The sequence below is a fragment of the Rhinatrema bivittatum genome, chromosome 1 (genome assembly GCF_901001135.1).
Source record: "Rhinatrema bivittatum chromosome 1, aRhiBiv1.1, whole genome shotgun sequence".
NCBI classification, from domain to species: Eukaryota; Metazoa; Chordata; class Amphibia; order Gymnophiona; family Rhinatrematidae; genus Rhinatrema; species Rhinatrema bivittatum.
Window position 1 is genome coordinate 678804371 of NC_042615.1, and position 19348 is coordinate 678823718.

Consider the following 19348-nt stretch of genomic DNA (forward strand, 5'->3'; position numbering starts at 1 on the left):
CTGGGTGTAAAATATACTGACCCAAAACTCTTCCTTTTCTCTGTGCTTAGAGATATTATTTCTTGTTGATTATATCTCCCCTTTATGTGGACTTGGTATGGGAAGTTTGCTTTTTGAATGAAATGTGATTTCTGGTTATTGTGTTTAACCCATAATTTCTTTAATAATGCTTGTATTATTTTGAAGAATTTCAATAAAGAATAATTTATTTAAAAAAATAAAAATAAAAAAAGAACTGTTTGCAGGCAGCTGCCTGACCCATTTTAGCAGGTGAGGGTGTACACCAGCTTTAATATGAAAAATCAGAACATTTGCATTGATCCACAACTAGCAAATAAACTGGAAACATCAAGGAATGGTCATGCAAGAGTCTTCTTAAACAATTGTTTATTTTATTAGCAAAGCTACTACTTTTTCTTTATTTAGATGGTGAACTTAGCAACATCCTTTGAATCTCATGTACTGATCAGCACAAAACTGCGCACACTATTTAGTTTTTTGCATACACTACTTTGCTTCCAGGACTTCCATTGCAAATGAGCCCAGAAGGAAAACCAAATGCATTGTTTTGTATGAACTTTTTCGCAAAAATTTCAGTTGAAATATTTGCAAAATCACACTTGCGAGGCTATTTTTTGCATGTGGTTTTGATGGGCTGCTTTGTATAATTGTGCTTTGCAGCGATTCATTATTAATTGAAATAAAACTTTGCACACACAATAGTACACGTAAAAAAATTGCTATTTGTGAAGCAAATAGTTTATTTTTGTGCCCTAAAAAGGAAAATAGTGTGCATTATTGTAAACAATGGGTACTATTTCCCTTTTACACGGGGAGCAGCTTTTGTGCAATTTTCTACTGTTGGCACATCAGCCTCTTCGACTGGACATTTCTTTCTCGTAGTTGTGCTCAGTACCATAGCTCTGCTCCTATCAAGCCCTAACAAAAGCAAGAACTCACACAGTTTTATCACTTCCCTGTTTTTTTTTTTCTTTCTGTATACAGCCGTCTTTGTCGTGCTTATCCAACCCTGAAGTCAGTCGACATGTTTAAGTTCAGAGGGCCTTCCACTGTTGGCGATCGCCTTGTCTTCAATGCCATAGTAAACAACACATTTCAAAAGAAGTAAGCAACTTGCCTCTTGCTCTTTCTTTCAGGGAGAGGTGGTTCATCCAATAGGAGGATGATACTCTGGTAGGTCCATGGATCTGGTGGCAGAAGATGCTCTGATTGACAGCAACAAAATTACAGAATAGTTAGCTAGAAAACAAAACAGAACACAAACTCCCAATGGCACAATATTTAATTAGAAAGCATGCAGGGTTAGAATGCACCGGGGCACATGGTTGACATGAGGGTTTCTGCTTATCCAATTTTGTAAGTGTGCAAATATTCTAAATTCGAACAAGTCTGATTAAATACCTAATGCTGATCAAGTGCACACAGTCAAATATGAAGGTTAGATGGTATATCTGTGACAAATCAGAGGCTTTTAAACTAAATTCAGACCTCTGACTTGGGAAAATTGCCACAAACGTAATAATGCAGAAATAGAAAATAGGAAATCTGTCTGCTATCGTCCTTCTTTGATGAGCAAAAACAATTTGAAAAAAATAAGAAAAACACATACAAAGTGCAATTACAGATTTAAAAAGTACTCCTTCAATAAGGACAAAGTAATACTTTAATAAATAAAAGGATGCTTAAAAGAGAAAGGAAGGACCAGCTCTATGGCGAAGGTTAAAATGAGGGGGTATTCTGGGGTACTTGAAAATAAAGACTCACTGTGCATCATCCTGGGCAGAGTCTGGCTCCAACTTAGCTGGAAAGTCAAAAGGAGAAAGGAAAAAAAAAGTAATAAAGAATATCTTTAGGATTAAAAGTTAATCGTTTTTAAGCATTTCACATTATGCAAATCAATTTTTCAATTGGAAAAGTACCAAAATAATAACTTTTATTTTGGCTCTAACACTATAAGAGTTGCAAATTTTTCCAAGTCACAGTGCATGCACATAAATGAGCTGCTAGTAAGTATGCAGTATGTTTGCTGGAGAGGAGTTGACAACATATTTGTACATTTTCATTACCAGAAAGTTTTGGTGCATGGATGCCAAAGCAGGCTTTGTTTGGGTTTTTTTTTCCAAATAAATGAAAGAATTTTCATAGATTGTGGTGCCTTTTATTGGACAATCCTTAAATGATGCTACAGTACATGAGCATTTGAAACTCCTAATTATCTATTTAAGAAGACATTAAGTAATAGAGCATGCTTGGCTTATTTGTATAAGGTATAACAGCCTAAAAAGAGCCAAGTTTAAGTTCTTCCAATAAGGAAAGAGAGAACATATTTAAAAAGTGGTAACATATATTGTACATATTTTAAAATAAGGTTTTGGCACCTTTGTTGTTTAAGCCATAATTATGCTGGACTCGTATTATTCTGTTCTTTTTCCTGATGTAACTTACATTTTCTGTTGCATTTCTTTTCTTTCCTGTTGCAGCACTGTGGACAATAATTTAGTGCATGAAGGCAAAAATAATGCTGATTTCCTTCTTGCAGTGTGGAGGTTGGGGTTCGAGTTGAGGCATATAACTGTGAAGAATGGACCCACGGCAAAGGACGACATATTAATAGTGCCTTTCTTATTTATGATGCTATCAATGACCAGGAGGAGCGCATATTGTTTCCCAGAGTAAAGCCTACAACAAAGGTCAGCCATTGCTTATGACAGATAAATTGTGAGATTGCATATTAGTAGTCTTTCTGCACAAAATTTGACCTAACATCTAATCCAGCCATGCAATTTTTAAAATAATTTTACGCTGTTTTACACTTACATGAAATACATATCATGCAAAGGAAACTCATCAATCCATAAGATAAGAAAAAGAAAAAAACACAAATAAAGAATTAATAATATTATACATAATAGATCCAAAGTCCAAAATTAAGTGCCCAATTGAAATACCCAACAATAGAAAGAAATAATTTTTTAAAAGGCCAGCAGCTTTTCTTAAGGAAGCAGTGAAAGTAGATAAATTCCTCATCTAGGTGGAAAGAGTTTAAATAGTTTTAGTAATCGTTGGACCAATATTCAGCAACACTTAGCCAGATAAGTTCAAACTTATCCTGCTAAATAGCATGGTTTTAATAATCAGCCACACTCAGCAGCCATTTAGCCAGATAACTGGGGGCATTCTGGGGAGGAGCTACTTATCTGTCTAACTTACAGGGTCATTTATCAAAATGTGATGGGCTGCTATCGCATGCAATGACGCCTTAACACACGCGGTAACTACTGCATCGTGATGGTAACATTTAAATGAGGGAAAGGGGAGGGGTAGGGCAGGGTTAAAAAATGTTGAGGCTGGTACCGCTGCGGGCGATAATGTTTTACACATTATCTCCAGCAGTAGCACCGGAATTATCTACAGCTTTTCCATTGGCGCTACGGGGGCGATAGTATGCAGCACGCCCGCGACCGCGGCGGGCAAAACTGCACCACCGCGATGCGGCCACCAGCTCACTATTGCCCCCCTGCCTCTTTTTTTTTCACGACTTATCATTCCCGGGGTTAGCTGGATAAATAGAAATATTCAGCTGCTATCCAGCAAAGTTAGCTGGATAAGTTAGACCTGCTATTGAGCATGTCTAAAATTAGCCAGATAGATTTATCTGGCTAACTCTTAGTTATCCGGGTTTATTCAGTGGTGCAGCCATGCCACTGAATATCTTGAACAAATTAGCCAGATATGTTGATCTGGCTAACTTGTTCAGCCAGATAGCATCAGAATCTGGACCTTCTTGTATTTAAAGGTATTCCCCTGGTGTACCACACTATGTTTACATGGAAATTTATGGAAAAAGGTATCTCCCACATCTAAAACCTGCTGAGACAAGGCATTACATTTTTTTTCCTGACACTCTAAGTGCCCTTAGAGAGATCTGGATATATCCAAACAACTTGGTCCCATAAAAGGTTTGTTTGCAAGACCAAATCCCTATCCAGGTCCATAGCAAAAGAAAGTTTTAATGTTGCTCTAGTTTTAACCTTGTCCAAAGATGATTCCAATAAATCAGTCAGATTTTAGGTATCAAAACATTCACCATCTCCTCTTCTTTTTCTTGCTGTATTGATTTAGAAACAGGAAGGTAAAACACTCATGAGACTGGTGGTAGCACATCAGGGGAAAATATAAATATGTGCAAAAAATATTTCTTCAGTAGCTGATAGGATACAAACAGTCTAACCTTTGGAGCATTAATAATCCAAATATTTCTATACCACATCATGTCTTCAAGAAAATCCACCTTACTCCTTAAAGAGGCAATATATTTCACTAAGGTCGCCTTGGTACCTTGTAACCCAGAGATCTGTTTCTGGAATTCCTGTTTTACAATTACATTCCTTTATGTCTTGATCATGATAAGCAAACTTAAGCTCTGCATCCACAGTAGGGATGTGCAGAGAGACGCCATACGTTGCATTCGGGATTCGTATTCATCAGGGGCAGATACATTGCATTCGGCAAGGGGGGCCCCCGATACGTACATGCGTTAATTCTTATTCGTTTCCCGGCTAAAATTGAATTAAGTACAACCCTCCACCCTCCTGACCCCCCCAAGACTTACCAAAACTCCCTGGTGGTCCAGCAGGGGGTCCGGGAGGCATCTCCTGCACTCACACCCTCGGCTGCTGGTATTCAAAATGGTGCCAATAGCCTTTGACCTTCTATGTCACAGGGGCTACCGGTGCCATTGGTCAGCCCCTGTCACATGGTAGGAGCACAAGATGGCGCTGGCCATCCATTCCTGGACCCCCGCTGGACCACCAGGGACTTTTGGAAAGTCTTGGGGGACCTTCCTGACCCCCACAAGACTTCCCAAAAGTCCCTTGTGGTCCAGCAGGGGTGCGGGAGCGATCTCCTGCACTAGGGCAGTCAGCTGCCAGTAATCAAAATGGCGCCAATAGCCTTTGCCCTCATTATGTCACAGGGGCCGACCAATGGCACCGGTAGCCCCTGTGACATAGTGAGGGCAAAGGCTATCGGCGCCATTTTGAATACTGGCAGCCGACGGCCCAAGTGCAGGAGGTCGCTCCCGGACCCCGCTGGACTTTTGGCAAGTCTTGTGGGGGTCAGGAGGGTCCCCAAAGACTTGCCAAAAGTCACTGGTGGTCCAGCGGGGATCCGAGAGTGATCTCCTGCACTCGGGCCGTCGGCTGCCAGTAATCAAAATGGCGCCAATAGCCTTTGCCCTTACTATGTCACAGAGGCTACCGGTGCCATTGGTCAGCTCCTGACACATGGTAGGAGCACAAGATTGCGCCGGCCATCCATTGCTCCTACCATGTGACAGGGGCTGACCAATGGCACCGGTAACCCCTGTGACATAGTAGGTCAAAGGCTATCGGTGCCATTTTGAATACTGGCAGCCGAGGGTGTGAGTGCAGGAGATGGCTCTCGGACCTCCCGTTGGACCACCAGGGAGTTTTGGTAAGTCTTGGGGGGTCAGGAGGGTGGGGGGTTTGTTTAAATTGGCTCCTTTAGAAGGCTGAATAATTCAGTGAAGATTTATTGTATTCGTGGGGAATCGCGATACATTTCACTTCCCCACGAATACAACGAATATGGCCCTATACGTTGCGGATTACAAATATGTAGGAAACGAATGCACACCCCTAATCCACAGTAAACTTGCATAGCTGAGAGACACAGCCAGCTGGATTGCTTGCAATGCTGGCCATCATGCACCAAAGGTCCTCAGGGAAACTTCAGCTGAGGCCTGTAAAGTTGCTTCTAAAGAAGTAGGCCCTAAGTGGAAATTTTTCCACAGTATGAGAGATATCTCTCTGAAGACGATGAAGACAAATTCACCTGAAGGGCTCCCTTAGGGTCACAATGCTTCACTAACAAGCCAATTATTTGCTCCCTTAAACTTAAATCCTCCTCCAAATGGTGATGGGAAGAGCCTTCTCTATAGCTGGACCAAAAGAATGGAACTCTATCCCAGAATACCTAAGTTCCATCAAAGATTCCAAAAATTTCAAAAAAGAACTAAAAACATGGTTGTTTAGACAATCATACACAGAATGATATGATCTATATTTACCAATTTCTTACTTCATCTTGAACCCTAATACTCCTGTTCAATAAGTTTATGCAAAATTAAACCTATATTGTCTCATCATAACATGTTATACTCTGCTGTTGCTGAGATGTTATATATTTATTTTACTTTACTATTTACATTGTATCATAATTTATAATTTATATCTGTTCAATGTAATAATTTGTTACACTATAAACCGGAATGAAGGCACTCAGCTATATTTCGGTATAAAAAAGAACATAAATAAATAAAATAAATAAATGGGAAAGCTGCAAACTATCCATCGCAAGATCTCTCCATCTCCACCTGCCAACAGAATCAACAGCTTCAGCAACACAGATGGAAATAAAACTGTGGAAAGCCAGAGAAACCCTTGAGGTAATGTCAACTGCTCAGGCCCATGGGGGATCAATGAAGCTGATGACATTGATCTCTCCTCCTTTGGCGTCATGGCCCCCACCTGCATGGTGGTTTCCCTGACAGCAAGTCAGGGCCTGAAGAAAGAATCAACCAGTGGGATGTGGGCTGGCAGGAATTCAAAGAGGTAAGTAACCACCTCATGAAAATAAAAAAATTCAGGGTGCCGAACTTCACTACTGCTGATTAGGATGTCATCTTGGACTCTCCCCAATCATGCCATTTAATATTAACAACTATCTGGCTATCTTAACTTGGATATTCAGCAGCACGGCTAACCAGAGTTAGCCACATACGTTAAGTGGCTAACTCTGAATAACTTATGTGGTTAACTCTGCTCATCCTGGAAATGCCTTTTGGCTGTCTCCAGCCAACCCCAATTTATGTGGCTACATTCTAGCCGCATAACTTATTATATGGCTAGATTATAACTGCTAGACATCTCGGCAGCGTTTGACACAGTCAACCACACAATCCTCATCAACCGTCTGATGGAAATAGGCATCTCAGGTGTTGCACTCCTCTGGTTAAAATCCTTTCTAAGCAACAGATACTATAAATTAAAAATAATCAACAAAGAGTCTCACCCGGTAGCTGCCAAACAAGGAGTTCCCCGGGGTTCTTCACTCTCGCCGACCCTATTCAACATATATCTTCTCCCCCTATGCCAACTCCTCAATAATCTCAACCTCACATACTTCATCTATGCGGACGACGTGCAGATCCTAATCCCCATCAAGGAACCTGTCTCCGACACTCTAAACTACTGGAATAGCTGCCTCCACGCCATCAACCTCCTTCTCACAAGTCTCTGCCTCGTTCTCAATACGTCCAAGACCGAACTGCTAGTCATTTCCCCTAATGATAATACCCCGCTAACCTTCAATACTAACACACCTCTAGTAAACCAAGTGAGAGACCTTGGGGCCTTCCTAGATTCCAGAATGAACTTTAAAAAATTCATCAACAACACCACCAAAGAAGGCTTTTACAAACTACAGGTATTAAAACAGTTAAGACCTCTCCTACACCTCCACGACTACCGTTCGGTCCTTCAAGCCATACTATTCTCAAAGATTGATTATTGTAATGCGCTGTTGCTTGGTCTCCCGGCCTCTTCTACCAAACCTCTTCAAATGCTGCAAAACGCTGCAGCCAGGATCCTCACAAACTCTCGCCACATGGACCACATCACCCCGATTCTAAAAATACTTCACTGGCTACCCATTCGCCACAGAATTCTCTTCAAGACACTTACTATTATCCACAAAACCTTATTTCAGGAATCCTCGCTCCAACTTACCATACCCCTCAAACCACACTCCTCTGCAAGACCCACCAGATCTGCATACAGAGATTCCCTCCAGGTTCCCCCCCAAAAATCCGTTCTTCACAACACGATTGAAAAACGAGCACTATCAATTGCTGGTCCGCATCACTGGAACTCTCTCCCGCCAGATCTCCGCTAGGAACATTGCCATATCACTTTCAGAAAAAAATTAAAAACTTGACTGTTCGCCCAAGCATACCCTTGAAGAAGCCTCAGGGTCACCCACACAGTCACTTACCCCACGGTTGCGTCCCTTTCCGGAACTCAAAGGAACTGTATTTCGGCTAACTGCACATTCATACAACTTGCTTAATCATAATACACTATGTAAATTTGTATATAATTCTTCCCATGTAAGCACTTGCTCCTGCTTACATGCCCTGCTCTCCAGTTAGAAACTGTTTAACCTATCCTTTTTTTCTAACAGCCTAGTTCCACTTTCCCTGTTATAATGTAACTTTTGCTTTCATTGTTTAACTGGTTCCCCCTAGTTTATTGTAAACCGGTACGATAAGACCTGGTTCTTGAGCATCGGTATATTAAAAGAATTTAAATAAATAAATAAATAAATAAATAAATAAATAAATAAATAAATAAATACGAATTTAGTGGCAGAGGGATGAAGAAGATCACAGATCTAGTAAGACCTGTGAGAGCACAGTAGGTAGGCACAAATGGGTAGACTGGGTGGATCAAGAGATTCTTATCTGCCAGCATCTATGGTTCTTATGAAAAAGCCGGAGTGGCTTAGGGACCTGAGGAATGTTAGCGCAACCTCTCCTCAACCAAGGGTCACCTTCCCAGCCCTGGAGAGCACTGGTTTTGCTCAGAGTGAGGGAAAGTCCAGTCTCTCTGGGGACCATGGGGTGGGGGTAGGATAAGCTGTAAGGCCCAAACTAGGCAGAGGACACTTCCCCCTGCCAAACCCCCCTCCCCCCCCACTGTGAACACCAGGCTTATGCTCCAAAAGAAGCATAGTTTACTGGAAAAAAACAAAACAGTACAGCAAAATTGCAGAAAAACAGTTCACAGATCAAAACTACAGTCCAAACTCCAATATATTAAGCAATAAAATTAGAAACAGTTCATTCTATCACCAAAATACCACTTCAGCGAAAAGCTCATCTTTTCTTCTCTCTCCCAGATACTCTGTGATCACAGTCCCTTCTCACTGTTTCTGTGCGCAAGTCCAGTACTCACAATATCAACTCATCACTTGATCATTAAGTGATTGCAATTTCCCCAGCCCTGCACTGAAGCTCCATACAGGCTCAGCTCTTCTCCTGGGTCCAGCAGGCCTCCAACACAGTTCCTTTTCCTTATCTCATAATTTCAACTTTTTCAATCTCCTCACTTTTCTCAGACATCCTGAGGGCTGGTGGAAGCACCCCAGATGCTTTGCTCATCATCATAAAACATCTCCAAAGCTATCTCCCATCTCCTTCCCTGTGCTGCATAGAAACATATTATACTCAACCCTTTAGCCCAATCCCCTTTTTGGGGATGAACCAAGCTGTCACTCAAAGTAGTAGCTCTCATACTTCTTGTCCTTTTGGTGAGCTTCCCTTTCCAGAAAGTTCCTAATGTTAAAGTATAGAAGACCCTTTCAGAACACCTCTGTACTCCATTTGACCTTCTCTTGAGGTAGATTTCCAGTGTTGCAGATAAGTGCCATTCTCTCTCATTACCAGTATGCCATTTAGTGGCCAGTAACACCACATTAGGATATTAGTATAAAGTATCCACTAGATCTCAGTGAGGATTACAAAAAAAGGTTTGGTTTTCCGGGTAGTCACAATGGATATTTATCAGATGTGTTTACATATATGTAGTCAAGATCAAGACTGATTTGTATGCCTTGGTTTCCCTGAAAGCTAGGCCTGTTTGTGGCCCTTGAGGACCGGAATGGGCAACTCCTGACTTAGTATGTCTTAACACTATTATAAACAGACGTTCTCTCCCTTTGTATTCCCTCCCGCACAGCATTTTCTCCCCATCTCGCCAGACATTCTTCTCCTTCCTCTTCCCTCCTTCCATTCTCTTCCCTCTCTCCTTCCCTGCAGGCACACTTTTCCCCTCTTCCCCTCCCTCCAAACCTTCTCTCCCTCCTTCCTCCACTTCCCTTCCCTCCAGGCACTCTCTCTGGCTGCAGACTCCTCCTCAGTGATCCTACTGTCCTGGATCAAACCCTCTTTAACTACTTACAGGGCTGGAGCAAATGTTTGTGGATGGGGCCCTTTTTATTTTTTTTCCAGATTGACCCCCCCACACAGCCCCATCTCATATCACCCACTTGTACCCCCAGCCAATCTAACACCCCCCCCCCCCACACACAAACACTCTCCATCACTGAGTCCCTCCACCTCAGACCCTGCTTGGTCTCAAAGGCCGAGCTCTCCCTGCACATTCTCTGACTCTCTGCACGCCCTCCTCTTCCCTCCTCTTCCCTCATAATCCCCCTACCCAGTCTCCCAGTCCCTGCTGCTCCCAGTCTCTACCCCCATTCTCCTCTCTCCCCCCCATCCCGCCGCCCCAACCTAGAGCTTCAAGCAATCCTTTTCCTGGGCTTCTTACAAATAAACAATAAAAGAAAAAATCTCACCATAAAACTCCCCACAATAGATAACTGTATTTTAACAGCTTTTTCACTTTCATGTGGAGATTTTATTTAAAGAGTTTAGTTCAGTTGGAAAATCTGAATGACTCTTATGTGAACATTCAAAGAGTTTGTCCAGCAAATTTTTAAAGATAGCCAGACAAATGCTATGGTTTACATTTTTTCCCTTGCTTCCTGGCTAAATTTCATGGATTACTTTAGACCAGATGCTCAGCTGGCATGGCTATGCGCTTAATATCCAGGTAAAACTACCCAATGACGTTTGAGTAAATTTTACCTACACAACCAGCTGAATATTGACTTCTGTCAATTGTACACATGCACACACACACACACACACACACAACAGAGCAACTCAAAAACTTGGACCCAACAGCATATCCACAGGGAATCCCTCCTGCTACTCAGCAAACTTACGTAGAGCCACAGTTGAGAGCAAAATTGGAGGCGGGCTACTTTTCCATGGGCCACCCTGTATAATAATGTGTCCCACAGTACCTGCAGGTGGTCAGACTCACAATAGTTTGGAAGACACCATCCCACTTTTCATGCCCTGATCATTTCTTTGAATGTGGCTGCTCCTTCCAGTAAAGGGTAGTGCCTGAGTCTGCTTCCATGAATGTGTAGAGGAGCGCAGGCTGGCGACCGTTTTAATACCACCGTCCTGGAAACGCTGGCGCTTTGAAGAAGGTGGACTCTCTGCAGCTGGTATTTGCCTGAGTTGCCTCTCCTGCACCAGGGTCCATGCCCAGAGACAGCACAGCTGCTGCCCAGCTCATTGAGCCATACCAGTGGTGCCCAGGAAGCTTCTTGTCTTCTGGCACCCTTGGTGACCACCCAACTCACTCCTAACCCAAAGACCTGGATGCACCCTGGATGTCATCATCGTGCAATGCCTGTGAATGCCTTGTTTCCAGTGGGGGGTGAACGCTGCTTTTTCATCATCTCCAGCCCTGGATAGCTTGAGGAGCAGAAACTGGACTTGGAGCTCAAACCCGGGTCTTCTGCATGGTACTAGTGTGCACCACTGTCTCTGAAACATTGCATCAGACGCAATATTAATCCTTGTAATCCTATCTTGCTTATTGGACTTCCTAAATGTGTTGAAGTTGCATCTGTTATTGAGTAATTAATAAAACCAGAAGGGAATGTTTAGCTGTTTGGATTACATACAGTACAGCACTTATCACCTCACCAGTAATTATCAGCTACTGAATAGCTACCAATGGTCAATTGTTATACTAACTTCTGTCATTCAGGTTCAATCCACAGCTTTCAAAAACAGGGGTGTTTTGTAACCTACAAAATATAAGTTTGTAACGGAGAAGAAACTACAGATTTACAGTATCTGCCTCCAGATGCTAGGCTATAAGGAACAAATGATCAGAGGTGGATTGGCCTATCGGAAGATCAAGCTTCCCCCAGTGGGCCGATCACTCCCATCACGTGTTTTTTTTTTGTTTTTTTTTAATAACGCTTCCTGCCAAAGAACATGAGAGGGGCTGTTGCGGCCCAAAGAGAGGCCCTAGGCTGCCACAGTGCCGACGCAGCCACGCTGGAAGTGAGACCTGTGGGCTGCGGCAGAGCTCATTCTACTGTGCCTGAAGAGAGATCTGCGGGGCTGCGACAGAGCCCATCTTGCCACGGCGAGAAGAGAGATCTGTGGGCCCCGGCAGAGCCTATCCTGCCACGGGGAGATCTGCGGGCCACGTCAGATACTCCATGGGCCGGTTTTGAAAAAAATCCCCTGGGCTGATATCTTCCTGCAGTCCACTCCCCACAGATGATCCAGCCCTGCGTGTCAGCTCCTTCCCTTCAAAACCATTAGTCCATTGTAATAAAGTATGCTCGGCTGTTGAGCGCATGTTAATATGTAGTTGTGCCCACATTTCTGTGTGCATAACTTTCACCCAATTAGCAAGGAGTTTAGTGCACAAAAAATGTGTCAACAAATTTGATTAAAACTGAGTGTACAAATTAATGCTCCTCCATGCAAATCCCATGTTAATCAAGCTGTTCCTCCCCTATACAGTGAGATGCATAGGCTTTGTAGGAATTCTTGCAGAGGTCTGAAAGGGTTAACTGCGATTCTAAGTGAAAAATAAATGAAATTATAATGCAGAGACAGAATCCCGGCTAAATTATGTTGATAGGCCAAAAACCTTCAGTAAAATGTAAACAATGTATCTTGCTTGTTGGATGGCACTGAACAGATCTGTATTTCTATTTGCTTTTTGCTGGATTGTTTCAAAAAACATTGAAAAAATGAACACACATGAGCAAACAATCCTGAACTGAGAATATTCCTAGGATTAGTAGAGACATCTCTATGCCATCCAACAAGTAAGATACATTATTTGCCCTTTGCTGAAGTTTTTTGGCCTATCAGCATAATTTAGCTGGGATTCTGTCTCTGCATTATAATTTCAGTTATTTTTCACTTATTATTGCAGTTATCCCTCCCAGACATATACAAGTATTCCTACAGGCTTAATATTTTCTTAATGTTGGAAATTTAACTTCTGGTCTGGAGCTAGAGTAAAGTTACTCAGGCTATTGTTGATCTATGGTGCTGAACCCAAAATTTGTGATGTGGGGGTCCTGGGCATAGAATATATGCACATAAGTCATGTTTTTATGAGCATAAATCATATTTTATGGGAAAAAATGATGATTTGTGCATATTTTATGTACACCAAGCATGACTTCTATGCACATTTTTGGGTTAACATGCTTTTTTCGATTCCCATGCATCAGCATATTCTTAGCTTACTGCATCAGGACTTCATCTTTTTTAGCATCTGAGTAAAGAAAATGTATCCTGAAGTTCAGTGCACATTGTTTATGCATAGTTTATTATCTCGGGGTCTTTGAGAGCATTTCTCAACAGGAAAAGCATTAAAAGAGGCGGTAAAAATCCAGGAGTAATTTAACTCTGATTTTAAAGTGGTTATTTTTTTCTTTAAGAAGATCATATGGATACCATAATATTGTAAAGAACACAATATAAAAGTCAATACGTAATGTTAGAGATGACAAAATTAGCTGCTTGAGTAAAGGAGCATGACATTTGTAATGGCCCAGCTTATTCCAGTGCAGTGCTTTATTCCTGAAAACCAGCACATGATACTGATCTTGATGCACCAGACAGGTCACTACCAACACAGTTTTATTCTGAGCGTTTTTATTTTTTAAATTTTTACAGGATAGTTTAAGGCGGTATCTTGGAGCTATTGCACGAAGGAGAATCCGACTTGCCAGGTATGTGTAAGATTAAAAAGCTTTTTTTTTTTTCAGTTTTTTACCTAAGTTCTGGCAACAGTTATCCTGATGTCCAATATATATAGAGCAATGTGAAAAATAAGGAGAAAGAAGAGAGAAACAGAGATAGAGTACTAATAGAGTACTAATTCCTATGTTAGGAGCTTCAAATGAGCACCATGGCATGTCTGTGTACATGGTGGATAGCAATAAATAAAACAATACAAGTTAACAATAAAAATGACAGCAATCTATCTATCTATCTGTCTATCCTACCTAATAAACGAAGGATGACCGACGTGCCGCAAATGCGCAGTAGAGACCAGCTCTACCGCGCATGTGCGGGTGAGCACGTCGGTCTGAGCCGAAAAGAAATGGCGGCGTCGAGTGGCAGCGGCGTCCAGTGGCAGCGGCAGCGGCGGCGGCGGCGGCGGCGGGGTCCGGTGGTAGCGGCGGCGGCGGATGGCAGTGGCAGCGGCGGCGGCGTCGGGTGGCGGCGGTGGGTGGCGGCGGCGGCGGCGTCGGATGGCAGCGGCAGCGTCGGATGGCAGCGGTGGCGGGTGGCGGCGGCGGCAGCGAGGGAGGAGAGAGAGAGGGAGGGACTGACAGAGAGAGGGAGGGACTGAGTGAGAGGGGAGGAGAGAGAGGGAGTGGGACTGAGTGAGAGGGAGGGAGTGGGACTGAGTGAGAGGGGGGGACTGAGAGAGGGGGGGACTGAGTGAGGGGGGGAGAGAGAGGGAGGAAGTGGGACTGAGAGAGAGAGGGAGGGAGTGGGACTGAGAGAGAGAGGGAGGGAGGGAGTGGGACTGAGGGGGAGGGGGAGGGAGTGAGGGAGGGAGTGGGACTGAGGAGGAGGGGGAGGGAGTGGGAGTGGGACTGAGGGGGAGGGGGAGGGAGTGGGACTGAGGGGGAGTGAGAGGGAGTGAGGGGGAGGGGGAGGGAGTGAGACTGAGGGGGAGGGAGTGGGACTGAGGGAGAGAGAGGGGGGAGTGAGTGAGAGGAGAGGGAGGAGTGGGTGAGAGGGAGGGAGGTAGGGGGTGGTGAAGAGTGAGGGGAGAGAGAATGAGGGGGAGGTGAGAGACAGAGGGATGTAGCCCGTTTTAACGGGCTTAACGGCTTGTATATCTATATGAAAGGCCTGTGTCAGTCACACTGTTGTTTCTGCTTGTGGCCACCAGGTGGCACCCTGAACAGTGAAAGATGCCCTGTGCAAAGATAATGGGGCAGATTTTCAAAGGGTTATGTGCGTAAGATACGCGCATAACCCCCCGAAAAGCTGCCCCTGCCCCTTAGCGCGCCGAGCATGTTATAAAATCGGGCGTAGATTTGTTTGTGCCGGGTTGTGTGAATAAATCTGTGCCCACGCGCAAGTTTTAAAATCTGCCCCAATATGCTCTGTCTCTCAGGCATCCCCACACAGATGCAGGCAGGCTCACACACATAGGTACACACACAGGCTGCCATGCACACACTCGCAGAGGCTGCAACACACACAGGTTGCCACATAGACATACACAGTCACACACATAAGCTCCCCACACACATACATATTCGAGACCCCCCACCACACACACACATAGGCTCCCCCTCATACTCAGGCTCCCACAAACTCACACACACAGGACGTCTACTTCAGGCACCACCAGACCCTTTCTTGGGATGGGGTCTGCAGCAGCCCTCTCCTTTCTTTGGCCACCATGGGATGGGAACTGCGGTGGCCATCCTGCAGACCTCTTCTGCTGGTGTCAGGCAGCTCTGATTATATAAGCCTGAGACCTATGTAGATAGGCTGTGGCCCACCCAGGCCCACCTGTGGCACTGTTGTGGATTGTGAATTGGTTAAAAGACAAGAAACAGAGAGTAAGATTAAGAACATAAGAAATTGCCATGCTGGGTCAGACCAAGGGTCCATCAAGCCCAGCATCCTGTTTCCAACAGAGGCCAATCCAGGCCACAAGAACCTGGCAAATACCCAAACACTAAGTAGATCCCACACTACTGATGCCAGTAATAGCAGTGGCTATTTTCTAGGTCAATTCTCTCAGTGAAGGATCATAAATAGTGCAGTTCTCCAGGAAACTACTGGAACCTTGCTTTATAATCTTCTTCTATAACAATCGCTATTGAGCATTCTCTACAAATGGGGCAATGAGAGATGTCTAATATGCTGTCAATGTAGTTAATAGAGAGGTTCCCTAAGTTTCTACATGCTTTCTGTTAATTACTTATAAAAATAAAACAATATTTATCATTTTCACTTTTGTTCAATTTTAAAATTGATAGCATTTATGGACCAGATAACCCAAGCATGCCAAGCAGTTTGTGCTAGTATACTTATACATAACATTATATATATATATAATCTTTTAACCTATACATGTCTGGGTGTCTTTTCAACACCTAAATCATACTTGACTTCATTTCATGTAGAACTCTAGCTCTACCACAGGGAGTTAATAGCTATTGGCTGCTTTTAGTGATGCCATTGTGCCATGAGGAGTTTGTTTTGTTTCAGAATCAACAGATTCAGAATCAACAGGTCTTGTTTTGGGGCGGCAGACACAATCATTCTTGTCACTCATAGCAGTTTAGATTATGAAAGAATCTTGCGCTGTATTTCAACTTTGAAGATTATTTCTTTCGTTTCATCATGCAGTCACTTAAAAGATTTCAACTTTTTCTGTATCAGTTACTACACCAAAATAGTTAGAGACTGTTATTGAATGACTGGGCATCCGGCTATGTGAGCCAGATAAATCTATCTGACTAACTTGTACCAGATATTCAGTGTTGCGGAGATGCTGTTGAATATATCCAGCTATCAGGAAGTTAGCCAGATAAGTTTATCTGACTAACTTACAGGGTCATTTATCAAAATGTGTTGGGGGCTTGGGGCATTATCACCCTAATGCAAGCGATAAATTTAAGGATCCTGAACACTGAGCCAGTCACTGTAGTATACACCATCACGCTGTTTGTATTTTTATTTTGTCAAATGTGATCAGAAAATTAACAAAATACCTGAAAAGCCTATAATGGATTTTATTTGCTTTTCTTTGCATTTTGTGAGCTGCTCTCTTTAAAGCTGCAGAGTGAGTTAGTTTCATATTGACCTAGTAATTTGTTTGCTAAAACTTTCAGAAAATATATCTTATCTGGCAAAGAAGAAAATCCTCTCTCTGACCCTTGGGATAGAAGCAATCAGGTAAAGCATTTCCATTACTGTGGAGGCAGAGATCAATGCTTGTGACATTTTCCAGCGCACTGGGGTATGGGATCCCTGCTGGCTATGGGGATGAGGAGCTTCAGGATAGGTGCCCGGGGAAATGGGGACTGCCACCACTGTATCTAAATTCGTCCAGATCCGAAAGTCAAGTGATGGCCGTCTTTAGCACATTTCGAATGCAGCACTAGGGACCTTTGTTTTCAGTTTTTATTTTATTTTTCCTGGGGTGAGGCCAGCAGAGGGCCCGGGAGTACAGCAGAGTACCTACGCCCTCAGTCTTTGGCCTGCACTCCTTTCACCGCCTGCCGCTGCTGCCACAGTCAAGCCTATGATCAGCCCCTATCACATAAGAAGAGGTCTCAGAGATGGGGAAGTAGAAGGTGACGGAGTTTCCAACCCTAATTTCAGGCCAGGTTTCTCAATCCTTCCCTGGTGATAATGGGCGTGTCTGCAACTGGGCCAATCTTGCTCCCTGCCAACCAGGTGCATTCCTGTCCAGGCTTTCTCGTGTGCAAACAGCAGAGTGCCAGACCCCAGCCTGGATTAAACAAATTCCTGTAACATTGGGTAACTTTGGTCTTTACCCAGTTACAGCGAGCTTTTGAGACCATATAGGCTTTGTCTTCAGATAAGCAAATAAGAGTAGAAGAAGGAGGCACGACTCCTTGAAATGGAAAGTATAGTAAAGGCAGAAAATAACTTCTTCATACAAAAAAAAGCAGACAGATGCAGGCATTGTGTTGACATGTTACACTAATTGCATTTCAGACATACCTCAGTTACAACAATGTGGCCACTCTGACATTTCTAGCAGCAAAGCAAGGATGGGAAATGACCAGCACAGCGAACAATGTAAGTGCTGAGTTTCAGAAAGAAGAATGGCAAATCTGTTGTGAGCAGGAATCCATGGCACATACTGAATCACAGAGGAGGAAGCCCAAACTATTTACTGGACCAAGCAATTTAGCAGGGTTACCATTACAATAAACTCACAATGTCATTAATCCGATCTTTTACACATGTGCCATCCCACTTTTGGGTTTACAAACATGGAGAAATAAATACAGCAGCTACGTGATTCAGATTTAGAGGTGGAGTCTTCATCTTTCGTTTCAGGTTTTTAGCAGTCATGCCATGCTCTGACACAGAAAAAGGCCGGGGTAGGTTATAACCCAGAGGGTGTCCTGATCTGGTCACTGTTAAAAACCGGTGCTAATTTTCACTGTATGCACATTCAAAGTATGAAGACGGCATCAATAGCTAACGAATCATTTTTTTTTTTTGATTTAAGCAATTTTTTATTGGCAACCAAAAAGAACATGTACAACAGGTATAACATTAAAAGTTATTAGGCACACTGAGAAATCCAGTTTTCTGCAGTACAGGAGAGCAATATAGGTAGTACCGATTATAACAAAGAGTCACCAAAGTTTTAATACTATCGAGGGTAGAAATATCCCCACCTTTCCCATTATCCCACCCCCCACCCACCCACATGGTCATACACGCTACTATCTTGAAGTAATGAAGCCAGTGTTACCTCAGCAAGAATTTCAGCAGAGAAGGAGAGAGCAAAAGAGGGCAAAAGAAGACTCTAGAGGGCAGGAGAGATCAAACTGCAGTGGATCCCGGTTAAGAGACACCGCTGAACAGCCCAGTAACAGAAATCAGGTGGGACTACGTACCCCTGTAGTTGTGAGGATGTATCAGTAACCCACATGTGTATACTTGATGCGGTACCTAAATGAGAGCACAACGAGCTAACGAATCATTTTAATATGGAAAATCTTGCCATACATAGTCTGAACAGTGCTTGGGGCAAATGATTTGAAATACACAAACATTTCATTTTTAGTTTTAGTTGGTTATATTAAACAAAATATTATTTTTGAGTAAGAGTCATATGGTTTGTAATTGTTTAAGGGAATCATGTTGAGGCTTTCTTCCAACTTGTCTTAGACTATTTCCTGAGGGTAAAAAACAGTTAAAAGTGCTGCTGTGATTGACTGGACATAGAGGGCTGGTACAAGGGTCTGAGGTGCCCTAGGCAGACCAATGTAAGACCCCCCCCCCCCCCAAACCATCCTGAGTTGAATGTGCCTCCTGACAGTGGTAGATAGACAGAATTATGGTCATCTTCTTACAGTGTTCTCGCTCTCTCACCTAGCAAGTGCTTCTTCACATTTTTGGAAAATGGCGCCCTCACATGGCCCAGCAGCACACCACACTTAGGTGACCGCCTAATGGTCGCGCTGGCCCTGTGGACATAAACTCTCAAGTGCATTGCTCGAGCCAGGCCCAGGACAATGATTCTCAAACCAGTAGGGATGTGCATTTGATTAAAATGAATGAGAAATCCAAACTGAACCCATTTTAATTTTGGTT

At 43.3% G+C, this 19348-nt stretch overlaps 1 protein-coding gene and 1 long non-coding RNA gene across 3 annotated transcripts in view; one reads left to right on the plus strand and one right to left on the minus strand.

The window, feature by feature from the left end:
* The window catches only part of ACOT12 (acyl-CoA thioesterase 12), a 125790-nt gene that overhangs the window by 82484 nt on the left and 23958 nt on the right, over nucleotides 1-19348 (plus strand). For both annotated transcript variants that reach the window (XM_029574048.1, XM_029574055.1), the window contains exons 7-11: nucleotides 1006-1125; nucleotides 2561-2711; nucleotides 13682-13737; nucleotides 16879-16942; nucleotides 17732-17815. In XM_029574048.1, the coding sequence (XP_029429908.1) occupies nucleotides 1006-1125; nucleotides 2561-2711; nucleotides 13682-13737; nucleotides 16879-16942; nucleotides 17732-17815 (475 nt within the window). The remainder of the gene's footprint in view (nucleotides 1-1005; nucleotides 1126-2560; nucleotides 2712-13681; nucleotides 13738-16878; nucleotides 16943-17731; nucleotides 17816-19348) is intronic.
* On the minus strand, nucleotides 859-2592 carry LOC115074526. The gene is made up of 3 exons (XR_003852263.1): nucleotides 2467-2592; nucleotides 1786-1822; nucleotides 859-1226 (listed from the first exon to the last, which is right to left on the minus strand). It is a non-coding gene; the product is annotated as an uncharacterized LOC115074526 (long non-coding RNA).